Consider the following 19283-nt stretch of genomic DNA (forward strand, 5'->3'; position numbering starts at 1 on the left):
ATACCTGCAGTAAACAAAAGTATATGTGCACACATGTGTGTATGTGTGTGCGCGCGCGCGCCTTTTTCATTTCTCGCCTGAAGTTGTCTCTGGCTCGTCATCATTGATAAGACATAAGTGGAATTTTCAGTTTAGCTCAGCAGCAGCAGCAGCAGCAGCAGCAGCAGCAACAGCAATAATAGTAGCAACATGCCAACTACGAGAGTACGTGTACTTGTGCAAAGAGGATAGATGTAATTTCGAATTTAAAACCTAATGTTGGACAGTGCCGAATTAAATATAAGGAAAAGAACTTTCTTTGTTTTTTTTTAATTTTTTCAGATGTTATCTCTGTTATGCAGGATACTTCTGCCCGGGAAAAAAAGATTAGACCAGAAAAATTATATCTCGGTAAATTAAGTTATATATGATCAGATATGCTCAGATATGACTTCTCATATCTGCGCAAATCTGACTGTATGTATGTTTATATATAATTATATGTGGGGCATAATCTGATCTCATATCTGGTCATATATGTAACCTTATATAGAGTGTACATCATCTATTGACCAGATTTGTCACACCTATACATATATATTAACATTTAGTGTTTGTGAATCATCAAAGTAACAATTTCTGTACGTTCGCCAAGCAGCGCTAGGTGTATAGCTTAAGATGGATGACTGCTTGAAAGCACCATAAAATTAATTCTCGAATTCAAACGCGAAAACGTTTTTTTTTTTAATTATAATTTTATCTTATGTAAGTATTGTGGAATATGATGCTAATCACACACACACACACACACACACACTCACAAATAATTTTTTTAGCAATAAAATTGAATTAATTAATATTATATTAATTAATATTAATATTATATGAAAAATTTACCGGAATCACAGCTGGTTATATCTATTCAGATTTGGCCAAATAAAGACGATTTGTAGATCTGATCAAATGTGTTGAAACAGATATGGTTATATCTCGACAGATCTAATTCTTTTTTTCCCAGATAATTTGATCGTTTGAAATGTCGCCGTTAAAATATGGCAAAGAAATTTAATTTCTTCTTAAGGATGTATTCTTGAGATAATTTTAAGATGAAAATCCTAATATAAAAATGTTGAGATTAGAATAGTTTTTAAATTAATCGCAATTAAAGTTCGCTAATCACAAAACTGACATTCACATAATTATATTAATTATATTTATTATTTATAATTATAAAAGCTTTGGCGATTTTAACGACAGAAATGATATACAATGTTGGACAAAATTTGCTTCGGCGAGCAAGATTATGTATTGCTATGGATAATGCGCAATTTGAACATTTGTTATAGTTACTCTTTTTGAATTTACACACATTATTACAGTAAATAAAATCTTTTTTCTCTGTACAAATAGTGTCTTTTAATTTAAATAACTAAATTAAATAATTAAGTATTATTAACTATTTAGTTGTAATTACAGACTTCTATAAATTGTCAACTTCGTCTCCATGAAGACAGCGCAGGACAGCACCATTCTCTCACACATGTATAAATTACTTGAATAAATTTACATGATATTCACAGACAGGACGCACACATACGCATATGGGAATTAAAATAAGGACAGCTCGGAATCAGGTTCATCTCTTTCTGTCACATTGAGTTAGCAGTCTATTTATAGCAGTTTATATAAGTCTGTGGCTGTAATAAACTTATATCAAATTACGATATTCATATTTCATAATAATTATAGTAGAACTTTTAATAATATTAGAAATATGAAAATTGATATAGATTACATTAAAATAGATGGATCTTGGTGCCTAATAATATTTTTATGTTAGTTTAAAAAATACAATTTTCAGTTCTACAAACTGCGCATTGATAATTACTGTTTGAAACGCATTCTTAAAACTGGAATAGTACAAATTAAATTAATAAACAATTTAATAATAATACATTTAATTTCATGTCAAAAACAGTTTATTGATATTACTACAAAAATGTTTACCATATGAGACAAATGAACATCTACTCAGAGAACATCTTATAAGACATCATAAAGACATCCTAAAATTCATGAAATATTTTTTGGAAGTATCAGAATGATATCTATATGATGTTTTTAAGATGTCATGCGTCTATTTATGACGTTCTAAAGACATTATCCTTAAGACGTCTTACAAACATTATCCTTAAGATTTCAGATATCTAAAAACTAAAAATAAAATTACTAATACGGAAACGCTTTGACAAGAGGAAATATGCGAAGCAGAAGTTAGAATTACCTATACTGATAAATCGTATATGTAATCGATATATGTAAATGATATACTTAATACATATTTTCAATAACGATTCATAATTCTGACAAATAATAGATTGTTATTGAAAATATATATTAATTATGATATCATTCATATATAATTTATCAGATAATCTCAACTGCTGCTTCGTATTTTTTCTCTTGTCATCATGTTTCCGGAGAGCTTCGCATAATTGTGTAGTTGTAGAACACTATAATATAATAATAATAATTATTTTATATATATATATATATATATATATATATATATATACACACACACATGTATTTTATATAATAAAATATTGAAATGCCAAATTAATTGATATCCAATACTTTTATAGGTATTATATTCAACTTGACCATGTTATCTACTCGATATTATTATATATAAAATTTGTAATCGATAATGAAAATTGCTCCAAAATTTGAATAATTTTCTGACATCTTTTGAAAATGTTTGAAAGACGTCTAAAAGGTATCTTTTGGAAAAGTCTTAAAGACGTTTAGTTCAAGAGTTTTTTGGATATCTTTTAGCATGCATGTTTTCTGGGTAGATACGAATTTATTTTGACAGCTAATACATATCGTAATATCTTGCTATTTGAATTGATGTTTTACGATATATTTCCGATATTAATTATATGCACATAATTGAAATGCATAATTAAAAATTAAAAATAGATTTTCAGAAATAGAAACAACTTTCTGAAAAATTGCATGTTAAGAGGGTATCTTCATCATTTATCATATCATCATGTCTGAGTGCGCGAAATGTCAGCTCTGTAATTAACTTTAATTGCGATTAATTTAAAAATTATTATAGTCTCGACATTTTTGTATTAGGATTTTTGTCTTAAAATTATCTCAAGAATACGTTCTCAAGAGGAAATACGATAATTGTGAGACACACTATACATACATACAGTGGAAACAGAAATATGAAGTACAAACTGTCAAATTAAGCAACGTATTAATGATATTAAAAATTGATTTTTTTGCATGTCATGAATATCTTTTTTGTTTTAAATTTGTTGAAGTTTTCAAATACGAGTACATATGTGTAATACGTTCCTCTCGGCTGCAAATTTGCATTATTTATCTAGAAAAGATAAACCTGAGTTTTTATTGCTTATTTAATTGAGTTACAATCGAAGTTATGATTATATTTTAATCATACACATGCATAAATTTTTATAGGAATTAAACGCGCGCGCGCGCGCACGCGCGCAAGTTTTTATATATCATGTTATATATCAATTAAGACAATAAGGCTGAAGGATCAAAACAATTATAGTATTTTTTTTATCGTTATCAACAATTGTAACTAATTTAAATATTATATTAGATTTACATGCTCTAATCACTTCTTTTCTTTTTCTCTCTTTCTTTCTCTCTCTCTCTCTCTCTCTCTCTCTCTCTCTCTCTCTCTTTATCATGGTTTTAATTAAACGATTTTTGCTCGTTTTTATACTAATGTAGATTAATTAATTTTTAGAATTAGAAAAAGATAAAGAGTTAGTTGAACCTAGATTAAAATTAAACTATATTCGTAGAAACGAGCATTTGTTTTTTCTATTACACAACGTTGCATATCCTTGTTTTCCGTCAAAGAAGAGGAGAAGACGATTGACCTCGTGTAAACAAACAGGTTATCATTTTCGTTAGCAAATACGCGCAATGCTCACGCAACTTCTGTGCATTGGTCGTTTATTATCTCTTCCTATATCACATATTTTCAAATGTCTTACGTAAATCGCTACACGTAGTACATATATGACTAAAATCGCAAAGTGGAACTCATATGAGCAGAACATAAACTATAGATAAAATTTAAAAAAACAGGCTTTTAAAATTTTTGAGTAAATTTTCTTAATTCTTGTAATCTTATCGCGATTTATGTGATCATTATATCGTTCAAAATTTTGATCTGTTAGTCTATTGTAGTGTGGCAAATTATGCATATGAAAATAAACGTTCAACTGGAGCAGAAGAAGATAATTTATTATATTTAATGAATAATTTCTTGACAATTGAATATGCGTTAATTGCGAACATGTTATCAGTACATGGCTCGTGTATATATCTTCTATTTCAGCATCAGAATTTTCAAACCAATGGCGAAACCAAATTATTTCATCTCCAAAAAAAAAAATCATCTTGTGTATTTTGATTAAAAGTAGTAGTACTTTGTTGAGATGTACTTTCAATTCGGACAGTATGTCACAGCTTTATAAACTTCCGATTGAGCGGTATCATTCAAGCCATCCATTCCATCCATTCAAGCATCCAATCCATTGTGTTTTGAATTTAAGATGTATAATTGTTGCAATTGCTGCGAACGTCCATTATCTTGGAAGTTGAAAAAATTATTAAATCGTCTCTCAAATACTGATTAATAAACCTTTTGCTATTGGTTGACAAAAGACTAAGTTATCATTGTCTCTGATGCGCATTAATTTTTAGCGCAGAGAAATCAAGCAAAGAAGTAGATATCCATATGAATAGTGTGTTTCTCCTTGTAATTTATCAATTTGCAACTGGTCGCAAACATAAGAGATATTCCTCGATATACTGAAAATTTATATCTCTTAGGAGATTGGAGATTTCAAGATGTCTATTGATCTCTAATATATATATATATATATATATATATATATATATATATATATATATATTTTTTTTTTTTTAAACAAAAGTATTTGTTTTAGAGAATAGAATAATTCCGAATCGAATGGGAACTGGTTTCATTAGAGCTTTTCCTAAAAAATTTTTCTTTTTTTTTTTGGAGAGCGTAATTGTTTTCACAGTACCTCACATCGAGTAATGATGTACAGCTCATCATGTTGTACAGCTAGTATTCTTGTAATTTTTATACAATTGTAACACCTACAAACACAATTAATTTAGCGTGACTTACGTATCGTTAATGGACTGGTAATATTTTAATTAAATTTACATTAAATTGAACATGAGGCAAATCTATTGGCACCGGACTCATTTAAATGATGCTCACTTATTCCTTCATTGAAAATATTTTCAATGAAGGAATAAGTTATCATTATTGTTGTCACTGTCAAGTTATCATTATTGTTGTCACTGTCAAACTAATTAAAAGTGCTTTCGTCAAATAACTCTAGAGGTGAGTGAATACCAAAAAAACGAAAAGCTTTTACAAAATTTGTCCCATTATAAGTAATAGTAGCAACAACTTTGATACTTAATCCAAAGACGTATGGATTTCATGCATTAATTTTGCTATTCGATCATGAGAATAAGTTCCTGAAAGTCGACGACAAGCAAGTGCTGTTGATTTTAATAAAACTTTTGGAATCGATCCAGCCAATGGTAATTCCTAGAAATCGGCGAGTATTACTTGTTGAATGTACTTGAATGAACTTTTATTTGTCATTCACAAGTGATTGAATAACGAATGAATTTTTATTCGTCATTCACAAGTGACCGAATAATGAATAAATTTTTAACGTTTATTTTTTTTATTATTTTAATAAATAATTATTGAATAATGCTCATCCCTGACTTGTATACAGATATGCATTTGCGTAAAATGGAATAATTATTTAATAAAAAGAATATACGTGTATATAAGTGTATATACGTATATTTTAAAGGATCTTCCTATTCCAATCCAAATCCTCTTTTAATTCCTCTTAAATAAAATTATTATATCACAATTCATTCAAAGATATTTTCTCTTCCAACTAAAGTAGTGATTCTTTAATTCTCCTTCAAAACGTTATCACTTATACAAAACATTATCACAAAATTGCATTACTTGCTCAATTTAAATGTTATCACAAAAAATTGAAGAATTAACTGTATAAAATGAAAAAATTTAATTCAAATAGAAAAATTTTTCATGTTAAAACACTTAGCGCTGCTAGATCCCGATATAACATAGTAGTAAAACATGAATGTAATATTTAAAAAAATAAGAAAAATAACAATGTAATATTTAGAAAGTGTAATATTTAGAAAAATAAAAATCATATTAATAAGAAAAATTAGAATCATATTAAAAAATATTTATAAAAATAAGAGTAATGGTGATGAGGGGAGTCAACTCCGATGACTTTGACCTTGACATACGTGGACAACTTGAAAAGTTTCTTAAGTCAGAAAGAAAGCAAGTTTTTTCGGAAAAGTTTCATTTTATTTTTCAATATAATCTCCCTTTAATTCAATACACTTAGTCCAGTGGTGCTCCAATTTCTTCAAGCCGTCCAAAAAGTACGATGACTGATATTCTGCAAAATAGACGTTCGTGACGGCGATGACCTCCTCATTCGATGCGAATTTCTTTCCTCCGAGCCAATCTTCAGGTTTGAGAACAAAAAGAAGTCGCATGGGGCCAAATCTGGACAGTACAGTGAATGGGGCAGCAATTGCGGAATGAATGAAATGATGCGTTATCGTGGTGGAACAACATTTTTTTCTTGGTCAAATAAGGGCGTTTTTCCTTTAATTCTTTGTCGAAACGGCCCAGTAAGTCGGCGTAATATTTTCCCATAATCATTTTTCCCTTTTCTAAGTAGTCGATGTGGATGATGCCTTTAGAATCCAAAAAAATGGTGACCTTTCCAGTTAATGGAACTGACTTGGCTTTCTTCGGAGCCGATTCACCAGAAACCATTCTCACCCTCCCCCTGCAAAGGGGCGCACGACTCTCACCTTCAACTCTCACCTCCCTCCCTCCTCCCCTGCAAAGGGGCGCCGACTTCGAAGATGTATGAGGTGGCGCCCCTGAAGCAGGGGAAAGGAGGAGTGAGAGTCGTGCGCCTCTGAAGCAGGGAGGGGGGGGGATGAGAGTCGAAGGTGAGAGTTGTGCGCCCCTTTGCAAGGGAGGGGGATGAGAAAATAGAAGGTGAAAGCCATCAAAAATTTGTTGGAAGTCTTTCAGGGTCATTACTTTGACGACATATGTCAAAGTCGCAGTCGTCGGCACGATATCCCTACAGTGCACAACTATCAAACATATTCTAAAGCAGGAAATTTTCGTGTTATGTGGTTGAACTTTTTTTGTTAATAACTTTTTAATGGATAACGAGCGATGGCTAAAATATGTTCAAAGTCACTCAGGATCATAACAACATACGAGGGCAACTTGAAAAGTTTCTTAAGTCACACAAAGATGGCACGCGTATCGCAAAAAAGACGTAATAAGCAAAAGGTACATCATCTTTTATGGTTGCTGTAAAATTTTCAGACAATTGCATGGATAAAAAGGAGTTTCATGCAGTGATAAAATATTATTTTTTGAAAGGGAAAACAATTACGCAGATTCAAGCAGAGTTGCAAGAGGTTCATGGCACATCTACTCCTTCATTACCAATCATTAGTTTTTGGGCCACGAACTTAAACGAATTTAAACATGATCGTACTAACACCGATGATGAATCACAATGGACGCCCGAAAACTAACAACGAAGAAATGATCAATAAAGTGCTTGATATTATTATAAGTGACCGCCGTTTGAAGTTGCGTGAGATATTAGGTGTTGGAATTAATTCGTAGCGTTTTACAAGTGATGGGAAGTACTTTCATTAATGTATTTTTTAATGCTCATGTGAAATAAATAACATTCTTTCATTAAAAACGCTACGAATTAATTCCAACACCTAATAGTAGGGATGATAGGCATCTCAGAAGAATATTTATATGGATATTTCATATCCTGCATGAAATTTTAGGCATGAGAAAGCTGATGTGCATGACGTCGTGATGGGTGCCGCGTTTGCTTACGGTGGAGAATAAACGCGTGCTTATGACTGCGTGCTTATTATCTCTAAAGAGTTTGGATCGGTTTAAGTGCAATCCTCGAAAATTTTTTCGTCGATATGTGACCGTGGACAAAACATGGATTCACTATTACACATCTGAAATTAAACAGTCGAAGCAACTGGACTTTGTGATTCACAATTCACTCATTCTGGTAAACCGGCCCCGAAGAAAGCCAAGTCCATCGGCTGGGAAGATCATGGTCACCATTTTTTGGGATTCTAAAGGCATCATCCACATCGACTATTTAGAAAAGGGAAAAACGATTACGAGAAAATACTACGTCGACTCGCTGGGCCATTTCGACAAAAAATTAAAGGAAAAGCGCCCTCATTTGGCCAAGAAAAAAGTGTTGTTCCATCACAATAACGCACCATCCCATTCATCCGTAATTACTACTGCAAAATTGATCGAATTACGATACGAATTGCTGCCCTATCCACCGTACTGTCCAGATTTGGCCCCATGCGACTTCTTTTGTTCCCAAACCTGAAGATTTGGCTCGGAGGAAAGAAATTCGCGTCGAATGAGGAGGTCATCGCCGCCACGTCTATTTTGCAGAGTTTCAACCATTCTACTTTTTGGACGGCTTAAAGAAATTGGAGCACCGCTGGACTAAGTGAATTGAATTAAAGGGAGATTATATTGAAAAATAAAATGAAACTTTTCCGAAAAAGTGTTGCTTTCTTTCCGATTTAAGAAACTTTTCAAGTTGCCCACGTATATCAAAGTCAAGATCATCGGGGCTGACTTCTCTTATTACATAATTACTCTTATTTTTATAAATATTCATATATTTTAATATAATTCTAATTTTTCTTATTAATATAATTTTTATTTATCTTATTATTTTTCTAAATATTATTTTCTAAATATTCACTACTACTATGTTATATCGAGAATTATAGTTTTACTACTATCTTATATCGAGATCTAGCAGCGCCCAGTACAACAAAAGTTTTAACATGAAAAATTTTTCTATTTGAATTAAATTTTTTTATTTTATACAGTTAATTCTTCAATTTTTTGGTAACACTTAAATTGAGCAAGGTAATGCAATTTTGTGAATGTTTTGTATAAGTGATAACGTTTTGAAAGAGAATTAAATAACCACTACTTTAGTTGGAAGAGAAAAAAATGTTTTTGAAGAAATTATGATATAATAATTTCATTTAAGAGGAATTTAAACAATTTGGATTGGAATAGAAAGATCCTTTAAAATATACGTATACTTAGATATCATTGTATAAAAATTAAAGATAAAATATAATAGTGTGGTGTAACCACAATTGGGTTAAGTAAATAATAAAGATAGTATCACTTGGGTTTTATTTATTTAGTTTTTTACAATATTTTGATAGTAGAATTTAACTTGGCACCATAATTGGTAATATCAAATCTTTTGTACAAATAATACATATCATTAAATTAATATTTATTATATATAATTAGACATAGTATAAAAAAATGGAATTTAACTTGGCGCCAGTTTTTGATATCAAATCTTTTACAGAAATGATAGAATTACTTGATTAGTTAAGATTGTAGCATCAATCTCTTTAATTTTTCATTTGATGCATTAATTTTTGTCGAAGAGTAATAATTTTTGACAGAGAATTAAATTTGCCATTACTTAGATTGGAAGAAGACCTTCAATAAGGAGATAAGAAAAATTAAAACTATTATTAATTAGGTACTTTTATTTATTAGATACTTAGGTTTTGTTCGAGAAACATGTATACTTAACACCTTTTTTACCTTTTTTTAATAAAGTAAATTTGTACTGATATTATGTACAATATTTTGTAATGACGAACGTCTTTATAAACAATTTACTTCATAATTGACTTCAAGAAATAGACTTTTATGCGTTTGTACGAAATTTGGAGAAGGTCAAAATTGGTCTATATTAACCCTTTTTCTTTATGAAATAATTTTTATATAATCGGTTTTAAAAAGAAGAATTAAAGATGTAATTACTTGAGTCTGTAAAACGTCAAGACGTCATCTATATTTTCCAATGAATAATAATTAACAAATGCTAGTGTACAATATGTATTCTGTATATATATTATAAATTTTATGTATATCTTTGTTTCCATCGGAAACATTTTAAATATTACTTGTTATATTACTTATTTTACTTAAAACAAGGTTGAGTTATAAACAAATGGAGATCAAGAACGAATAAGTCGCATTTTTATTATCATTTTTTAGCTTAGTTAACATATAAAAATATATATTAGGTGTTGGAATTAATTCGTAGCGTTTTTTAATGAAAGAATGTTATTTATTTCACATGAGCATTAAAAAATACATTAATGAAAGTACTTCCCATCACTTGTAAAACGCTACGAATTAATTCCAACACCTAATAGAATACATTGTATAAAGATTATGCGTTTGGCGAGTTTTCTTCGTAGTATCAGACTGCTCCTCGCCCTGATGAAGTGGACTGTAAGGTTCACGAAATGTTGGCAAGAATGGATCTGGACATGAAGAAAACCCGCGAAACGCTTAATCTTTATATAGAAAGCCAGTGGAAGTCTCAAGAATGTTATCGCATACATATTTCATTTCCGCTCGATTTTCTTTTATTATATATTAATTCATAAACAAATAGAGATCAATGAATGAATCACTTTTTCATCATCATTCCTAGTTTGGTTAACAATTACCAGCGTCTAATATCATTTCCATCTCATTTTTGTACATAGTTAGAAACAAATGAAGATCTAGGTCAAATAAATCGCATTGTCATTATCTTTTGGTTTAGTTAACAAATATAGTGTATAATTTCGTTCCGTTCGATCTCTTTTTGTTAAATATTAAGTTATAAACAAATGGATAGTGAGATCGAATAAATCGCTTTTTCATTATCATTTCCTTAGTATTACGTCCAAACCCTTGGAAATTTGGTCAAGGATTTGATCAATGAGGGAGTATGGAAGGACGGTTAGACTCAATCTCAGATACACGCGCGGAGGCGAACACCTGCGAGTCGTACGCATCTTTTCAGTCCCGGAATATGAATCAACGTCCGAACGACGCTATGACACCTGTTCCGCTGGACAGTGCAAACGTCGGTCCTACTTTTTGGATCAAGGAACTTAATCCTTTTGACTGGGCCTCGTGCGACCTCAGGTATTAGAGGGAAGTGAATGCGAGAGGTGATTTTAATAAAAGACAGGGATACATTAAGTTACATTTTATTAATAAAAAGAAAGAATAATAAAAAAAAGGTTGTATACATTATAAAATTTCTCTCTTCTCTTTTTTTTTTATATAAAAATATACATTACAGCTTATGAATGCGTGCGTGCGTGCGTGCGTGCGTGCGTGCGTGCGTGCGTGCGTGTTTAAAATTTCGTACTGACGCTCTGAGCTTCCGCGGGATCTCTGTTTATATCCCGAAAAAAGGGCGATGTGCCCTTTGTCTAGGATGCAAAAGTTAGTTGCAATGTCTCGCGGGATTTATGATTTTTATAGCGTCCTGTCGTTGTTAATCTAAAGTACATCGTTAGAGTAGTTTCGAGAAAAAAAGAAGTGATTTACGTTTTTCCTTAAAGAGCTATGATTGCTCCAGACGACGAATTCTGTTATTCTCGCGGAAAATACGGCTAGGTAAACAAATGATTATCTTGCACAATTAGGTTTGCGTGCAGGACTATTATTGTCAATCGCGAGTCTGATCTTAGATAACGCTACCGTGGAAAGTTATCCCATGCGTTTTATGATTTTTTAAGACGTGGTGTCTATTTTTCTAAGATGAAATTGTTGGTCATTCTCGGATGACAAAGCCTAAATTTTTATTATTGCGTGACTTCGGTGCATTTATAATGTCTTTTGCAATCTTGTCTCTTTTTGGGCCTGCATTAAGGTTATTCCTTCCGGGTTGATTGGTATTTATGAGTTTTCGCGGGGCCTGTCCGGTCCTTCTTTTCAATTCTGTCAGACCGTTATCAGAAGGCTCCGCTCGAGTCTCGCAGACGCCAACTATAGTCGCGACGTGGGGCCGAAGAAAAGAATCGGGGCGTCTGTAGGACGTAACACTAGATTAGTTAACAAATACTAGCGTATAATTTGCAACCCAAAAATCGAAAATGTTTGGAAATAATAGTGCATAAATAGCACATAAATTCTGTGTATTTAATATTCCAAATCCATCGATTGTTTTTAATGGGCGGGGGGGTGGCTGACTGACTGTTTACTCATCCCGCCCCCACAAAAATTTTCTTTTTTTTTTTTTAAGCTAAACGGATGAGCGCAATAATTTTTGTTTGCGGATATGAATAATGCTTAAAAGCGCATTATTACATAATTTTTTCATTATGATTTGGTTAAGGGGGAGGGGCAGTTAGACAGACATTTCCTTTTGTTTAATATTAAGTTATAAATAAATGGAGATCGAATAAATCACTTTTTCATTATCATTTCCTAGCTTATTTAACAAATACCAGCGTACAATTTCGTTTCCCTCCGATTACCTTTTGTTAAATATTAATTATAAACAAATAGAGATAATCGCTTTTTTTTTCATTATCATTTCCTAGCAATTTCCTTACAAATACCAGTCCTAGTTAACAAATACCAGTGCATAATTTCATTTCCATTCGATCTTCTTTTGTAAAATATTAATTTATAAACAAAGATCGAGATCGAATAAATTTCTTTTTCATTATCATTTCCTAATTTAGTTATTAATTACCAACATGTTTCATTATTACCGATTTTACCGATCCTGGTATTTTGAAAAACACCGACCGAGACAGTATCGTAATAGTAGTAGCAGATTGCAGCGCTCGTGGATCATGTATATCACTAACGTTTCTTGCGAAAAGAATATCAGAAGGAGCATTAGTACGAGCTCTTGTACTGAGGGGATGTCCTTCCCATCCTGCCGAGACTGCGCTGCGTATCACGTGTTGCATCATATCATGCTTCTCGTATTCCTCTGTTATTTTATAGTTAATTTTCTTTTCTTGCCACTTTTTTCTTATATTCATATATTTTGGTGGTTTTTGCTTTTGTGTATCGAGGTTTGTATGCGTACGGACGAAAACCCCCTCGTCCCCCCGATCCTGAGGGCAATCCCCTTTGTCGTGCTTCAGTACCATTTTCTGATCTGAGAGCGTTCTTTGAAAACGCTCTGACAGACCTTAATATAGCGGACATTATCTCTAGTGGTGTCAGTGAAAGATCTGCTGATACTAATGTGCCTACTAATGCTATGAGCAACGTTGTTCCCGTCTTTGATTCTAGTATGGTTTCCCGCAAGAATAAAAGTAAGAAGAACAAGTCTTCACCTTATTCTCGGCTCCGCTCACTCCCTTATGTTAATTCGAACATAAATAATGGCTCAGCCGCCTTAAATATTAGTAAAGGTGTAACTATCTTCCAATCGCATTCCCTGGAATCCTTTTACACTAAAGATATATGCTCCGGGCACTTGTTGATAAAATCCTCCCATGCCTCATCTCTTTCTGCTGATCCATCTTCTAATCTTTGCTATATTAGCAGATAATTCCTTTCAACTGTCAGATCCTCCCCCTCATTTGGAAACAATGGAGATCGAAATCACATCGGATAAAATCAATGTCTCTGGTAATTATAGTCTTTCGAAGAAATCTCTTAAACGACGGGCTGACAAGAAAGTTCCTGATTCCTCCACTAACAAAATGCAGGCTCCCTCTCTTCCCTCTGATAGCGTGTCGAGCAACTTAAGTATCAAATGACATTCCCCCTTATGTTGTCCATTTTTGCAGCGCTTCGGAGATCCCGGGAGAAAGAATCAATGCATTAAACGTCAGTCGCGTCTTACATAAGGCTTCTAAGCATTAGATCCTAGAGATCAAAAATCATGGGTGCACCGTTGCGGTGTCCTTTAGTAAAATAGAAGCTAACACCATCCTATTCTGAAAGAAAACAATCTTGCCGCATACATTCCCGCATTTTGGATTATGAGAACGGGCCTAATCAAGAATGTCCCAACGGACATTTCCGACGAAGAGATTTTAGAAAACTTTGAATCTACATATAAAATTGTCTCTGTTAAGCGGCTTAATCGAAGAACTAAAGAAAGGGATGAAATCAGGCTCGTGCCTTCGCGCACCATCCTGGTTATATTCGTCAAAATTTACCTCACTCGGTTTCATTCCTGCATGTACGCTTTCCAGTCCTTCTCTACATTCCGCGAGTTCGTCTTTACTTTGCCTGCCTTAGATTTGAGCACATAGGATAAGAGCGCCCCGTGTTGCTCTCGTTGCGGGAACACAAAGCATGAATCTTCTAGGGATTGTCCCCATGCTAATTTACCACCGGTAAATGCTTGCTGTATTTGTCAACAGGAACACTTTCCCTCTTCTTCGTCTTGCCCCCAATATATTAAACAAAATCAAATCTATGCTATGGCCGTAATCAAGAATATTTCTTATTCGGACGCTCGCATCAAATTGGGCTATGTCGGGCCCTCGGATTCTACACACCTCCCCCCAAACTCATCATCTCCTAATGGTTTTCCTTCCCTCCCTCATCGTTCTTCCCTCCGGGCTCACATACTTGATCCCAGTGCGAGAATCCATTTGTATTCTTCCTTATTTGATAACAATTCCTATATGGTACTCAATCGTGAACTGGTTGGCGATCCTTCTCCCCTTCCTCCTCGCAATTCCTATGCGGCAGCCGCTCGATCCATCACTCGGGCTTCCGCGGCTAATTCCTTCAATAATAATCCCAAAGCGGGCAGCAATTCATCTCGCCAACGATCCGTTATAGACCGGACTTCGATCCCCTCCTACTCTTAGGACGACATTCGAAATATACACAATTCTTTTCTCTTTGCTAATGATAGACCTATTCCCATCTCAACTGATAGGGCTCTCCATGGCCCTCTTATACCTCCTGATTCCCTCTCCAAGATCCTCCTCACCTCCTCCTACTACTCCCTATCCTGTTCTTATCCTTACAATCCATTCCTCCCCCGTCGCCGATCCCCTAAATTCATTTTCCTCTCTATTTCTTCCTTTCAACCCCGCCCAATTAATCCACAGTCGGATGAGACCACTTTTATTAGCGCATTAACCTCATTAACCACCTTTCGGGCAAAATTCCCCCATCTTTAAGAGACACACAAATCAAATGAGCATACACACCTTCCGTGAGGCTCTTCGAGCTCTTTCTATCAGCTCTAACCATAATGACGAACAATCTCAATTAACAACACCATCTCTAGAAGCTTTCGTATCATCTACTGGAATTGTCGCGGTGCCCTAAGCAATAAAGATGATATCGAGAAAATAGCGGATCAAATTATTATTCTTGTGTTTCTCTCCTACCCGTGAATTTCGTATATGGGGTTTTGACTGTGTACGTGCCGACAGTACTTCTCCCGCGATTCGCGATATGGCCATAATAATTAAAAATCCTATTATATATTCTACTCTCGATTCTCAAATAAATTCGATCCTTCTATCGAAGCTGTTGGCATATAGCTACGATTAAACTCTTAACATTGTGGGCACGTATCGTCACCCGAATTCCTTAACCTCTCAAGCAAGTCTCGACAATCTCATTGTCGATTTGCTCTTACGGCAAGCCAAGATTTAACTCTCTTAATGGGTGACCTTAATGCACTTCTCTTGTGGGGCGCCCCTCGACAGGGCGGGTCGCATCATTAGCGAGGCGGTCGATCGACATAATTGTGTTATGCTTAATCCTAACCTACTTTTTATTCTCATTCTTCTAGAGCTCCTTCCCTCATTTACTTGGCGATCTCCTCGGCCTCCCTTGCGTCGTTATGCGAATGTGCTGTATTCGAGGATACGCGTGGCAGCGATCATTGTCCGATTCTCCGTACATATCGATTGTCATGTCAACTATCTTATTTCTCTAATAAATTTAGGTTTATCAAAGATCAATGGAACCTGGCGTATATTGAGATCTCAAAAGCTTCTTCTCACATTGTTAAATCCATTATAAGTCTCCCTGTCAACGATCCCATTTCTCAAAACAACCAATTTTACTCGGATGTACTTGATATTTTCTCGCAGCACTCTTCATCCCCCTCATTCTCACACCTCAGACACTCGTAACCTTCTAAGCGTTCCCCGCCTCCCGCCTTTTGGTGGACTCCCGAATGCAGTTCCTCGGGCAGTTCGTCATCGTTCGAAGTTTTGCAAGGAATATCGTTCAGTCTCGACCTTGGAACTTTACAAGAACGAGATGAGAGAATGTCGTAATATCCTTAGAAGAGCTAAACGACAGGCCTGGCGCGAGTTCTGCCAATCACTGGATGGCAGAACTCCGAGCAGATGTTTGGCATATGCTCAAATGATTCCGCAACCGCAAGTTATTCTACTAAAAATCACGACAATAGATTCTGTGATAACCCGGCTGTCATTCTCGAAGTCATTAACAAAATCTGTCCTCCCTCTTGCTCGCCCCCGCCTTCCAACCTATCGTCTAACACTTTGAGACTAAGTCCTTATTCATGGTTGGATTTTCCTTTCGAACTTAGTGAACTTTGAACTGTTCTCGCTTCTGTTAGATTCTCCTCCAGTCCTGGATTGGATCGATATAGATTACAAAATCCTGAAAGCGCTTCCGTCTGAGTTCCTTCAATGTCTCTTGTATAGTATATTATTAATAACCTCTTCTGTTACTCCCTCTCATCTCCTCAATGATCACACTCGCTAATCCACCTTATTAATAAGCCTCATAGAGGCGTGCGTCCCATCTCCCTCACCTGCTTCCTTAAAATCCTTAAAAAACTAATCCTTAACTGCCTTTACTGGATAATAGAATCTTCCCACCACTCCATTCTTTCTAACTCTCAGTTCGGCTTCAGAAAGTTTCGGTCGTGTCAAAATAATCTCACTATCTTTACAACTGCAATTCATGAAGGCCTTGCCTTGGATTCGCCAACTGTTGCAGTTTTTATCGACATCAAATCTGCATTTGATAATGTTTTGTTTCACATTCTAGTAAATGATATACTGAAACTTCAATTTTTCCCTAAAACTAATAAGTTAAATTTATCGAGAATCTCATTTCTTGTAGACAAGTACAATATGTCATTCACGGGGCTCTCACGACGCCGAGAATCTCTCGCAAAGGCACTCCCCAAGGATCGGTCCTCAATCCCTTTTTAATATCTATCTTCATAAATTGAAAGATTGGATCCATCCTCCAAACCAAGATTCTCCAATTCGCTGATGATCTTGTAATCTATTCCATATCTTCGCTCTACTCTCCAATCAGTCGAGAGCTCGCTGAATCGTATCACCGAATATTTACAAGACGAAGGCTTGATGTTTCTCCATCTAACGTAAATGATGGTATTCTCCAAATGCCGTGCTCGGCCCCCCCCCCTCTCGAGTGGCATATAATATCGAGCACCCACACGCTTTTCTCCGTCCCAATCCATCGCTTTCTTGGTACTTTGCACTTCGGCCTCACTGGCTGGTTCTCACCTCGAGAATACGACTATCAAAGCCAAAAAAATACTATAAGTTTTGTCCGCAATTAGGAATACATGGGACTCACTCCAGCTTTTCGTTAGGATCTATCGTCTTTGGTCTATCATTCTATACTTAGAGTCTCCATTGAATGATAGCCTTGTATTTGGCGCTCTCGAACTTTTCAGAAATTAGAAGTTATTCAAAATCATGCGATTCGTACTTGTCTGGGCTGTCGGATTTCCAATCCAATTAATGCCCTTTTAGCAGAAGCCAAAGAATCCCCTCTCCAGCTTCGTTTCCAATTCCTTGCTAAATTCTTTATCAAAACTCTTTCTATCACTGTTAGATTAGACGCTTCCAAGATGCCGGCTTCTTCTTCTATCTGTCAACGCACTTCCCTACTCCTCTTCTCTTCAAGGAGGTGGTTAATTCTTGCACGCGTCGATCAATCCTACTTTCTTCCTGAATACCGTCACACCTTCTCCTCCCCTCATCACATACTACTGTTTAATCTTTAAGTCTGATCTGTGAAATAAAATGTACAAACTTATAATAACGTTATGAATGCAAAGAAGAATACAGGTTTTCCAAAACAGGAATACGTTATATAATTCATATTCTATTCATAAGGATAATATTTACAGGCTTGTCGATTATGAAAGATAACAGAGATGTATAACCTTATCATGATACATAGACTAATATGTGTAGCAATGTAATTAGTGAATAGCATTCTCGTTGAGGTACTTGGAAGGAGGATTACTATACTGATATGTACTATCCGAAGTACCATCCGAAGACCTTGAGTATGTTTGCATCGAACATGTGCTCGTGAGGCACGGATCTCGGATACGCAAGAGTTTACCTTACTGCCACGTGATGGTTGCATCATTCGACGCTGTATAATTTCTCATGAAAAGAAAGAAAGCCTTTCAGATTAAAGCGTTTTGCATTCACTACAGCACAATGTATAAAAGCAAGCCAACAATGCACAACAAAAAACACAAAGGAGAACTAACGCATACATGCAGACAGAGAGAGAAGAACGGAAGTGCGTGCAACGCCACTCAGTTCGCCCAGATGTCGCGTACTGCTACCAACAAGTATAGGTGTTCAAAGTTATCGCTTAAAATCTTTCCCTTCGAGCAGAGAAAGATTTTAAGCGATAATTTTGAACACTTGTTCAGACCTCTCCTGCCTCCTTATTTCAAAAAGAAATTTCCCGATCTGCGTGCCGCCCATGTGTTTGACGAACAACTCACTCAGATTACTGAGGGTTCCACTGTTCTACATCGATGGTTTCAAAATCGATAATAACCATTACGTCGGTTCGGCAGTTTATTCACTGCAATTCCAAGCCCCTCTCTTGCACAGGCTCTCTGCCGATACATCGGTTTTCTCCGCGGAGACCTGAGCAATTTATAATGCTATTCTATCTGCTATTGCTCTCAACCTAAAATCTGTATACATTGTCATAGATTCCCAAAGTGTTCTCAACATACTCTGTAATTTCAATAATAATAGTAACTATATTATTTCTCACATCAAATCGGTTCTTGTCGAGGCCGCTCAATATAGATATTAAGTTCGTTTGGATTCCCTCCTATACGGACGTAGGTAATAAAAAGGCGGACATATATGCGAGACAAGCCATCTCGAGCAGCTCAGGGTGTTACTTCAAAGTCCCCTACTCCAACTACTTTTCCTCGCTGAAGGAAAAGTTTAACAATAAAATCAATCAAGTA

The 19283-nt window shown here is 34.9% G+C and overlaps 1 protein-coding gene and 1 pseudogene across 12 annotated transcripts in view; one reads left to right on the top strand and one right to left on the bottom strand.

The window, feature by feature from the left end:
* aralar1 (calcium-binding mitochondrial carrier protein Aralar1) overlaps window positions 1-19283 on the top strand; it is a 289930-nt gene that overhangs the window by 126970 nt on the left and 143677 nt on the right. Inside the window, exon 2 of one of the 12 annotated variants that reach the window (XM_087402843.1) lies at window positions 131-204. The exons of 10 other annotated variants lie outside the window; for them this stretch is intronic. In XM_087402843.1, coding sequence (XP_087258969.1) covers window positions 190-204 — 15 coding nt within the window. In that variant the 5' untranslated portion in view covers window positions 131-189. Of the gene's footprint in view, window positions 1-130; window positions 205-19283 lie in introns of those variants that run through there. One more of the 12 variants, XM_087402839.1, reaches the window with a different exon arrangement.
* On the bottom strand, window positions 3652-6648 carry LOC147910727 (uncharacterized; annotated as a pseudogene).

The sequence above is a fragment of the Acromyrmex echinatior genome, chromosome 2 (genome assembly GCF_024713525.1).
Source record: "Acromyrmex echinatior isolate Ae372 chromosome 2, ASM2471352v2, whole genome shotgun sequence".
Lineage (NCBI taxonomy): Eukaryota > Metazoa > Arthropoda > Insecta > Hymenoptera > Formicidae > Acromyrmex > Acromyrmex echinatior.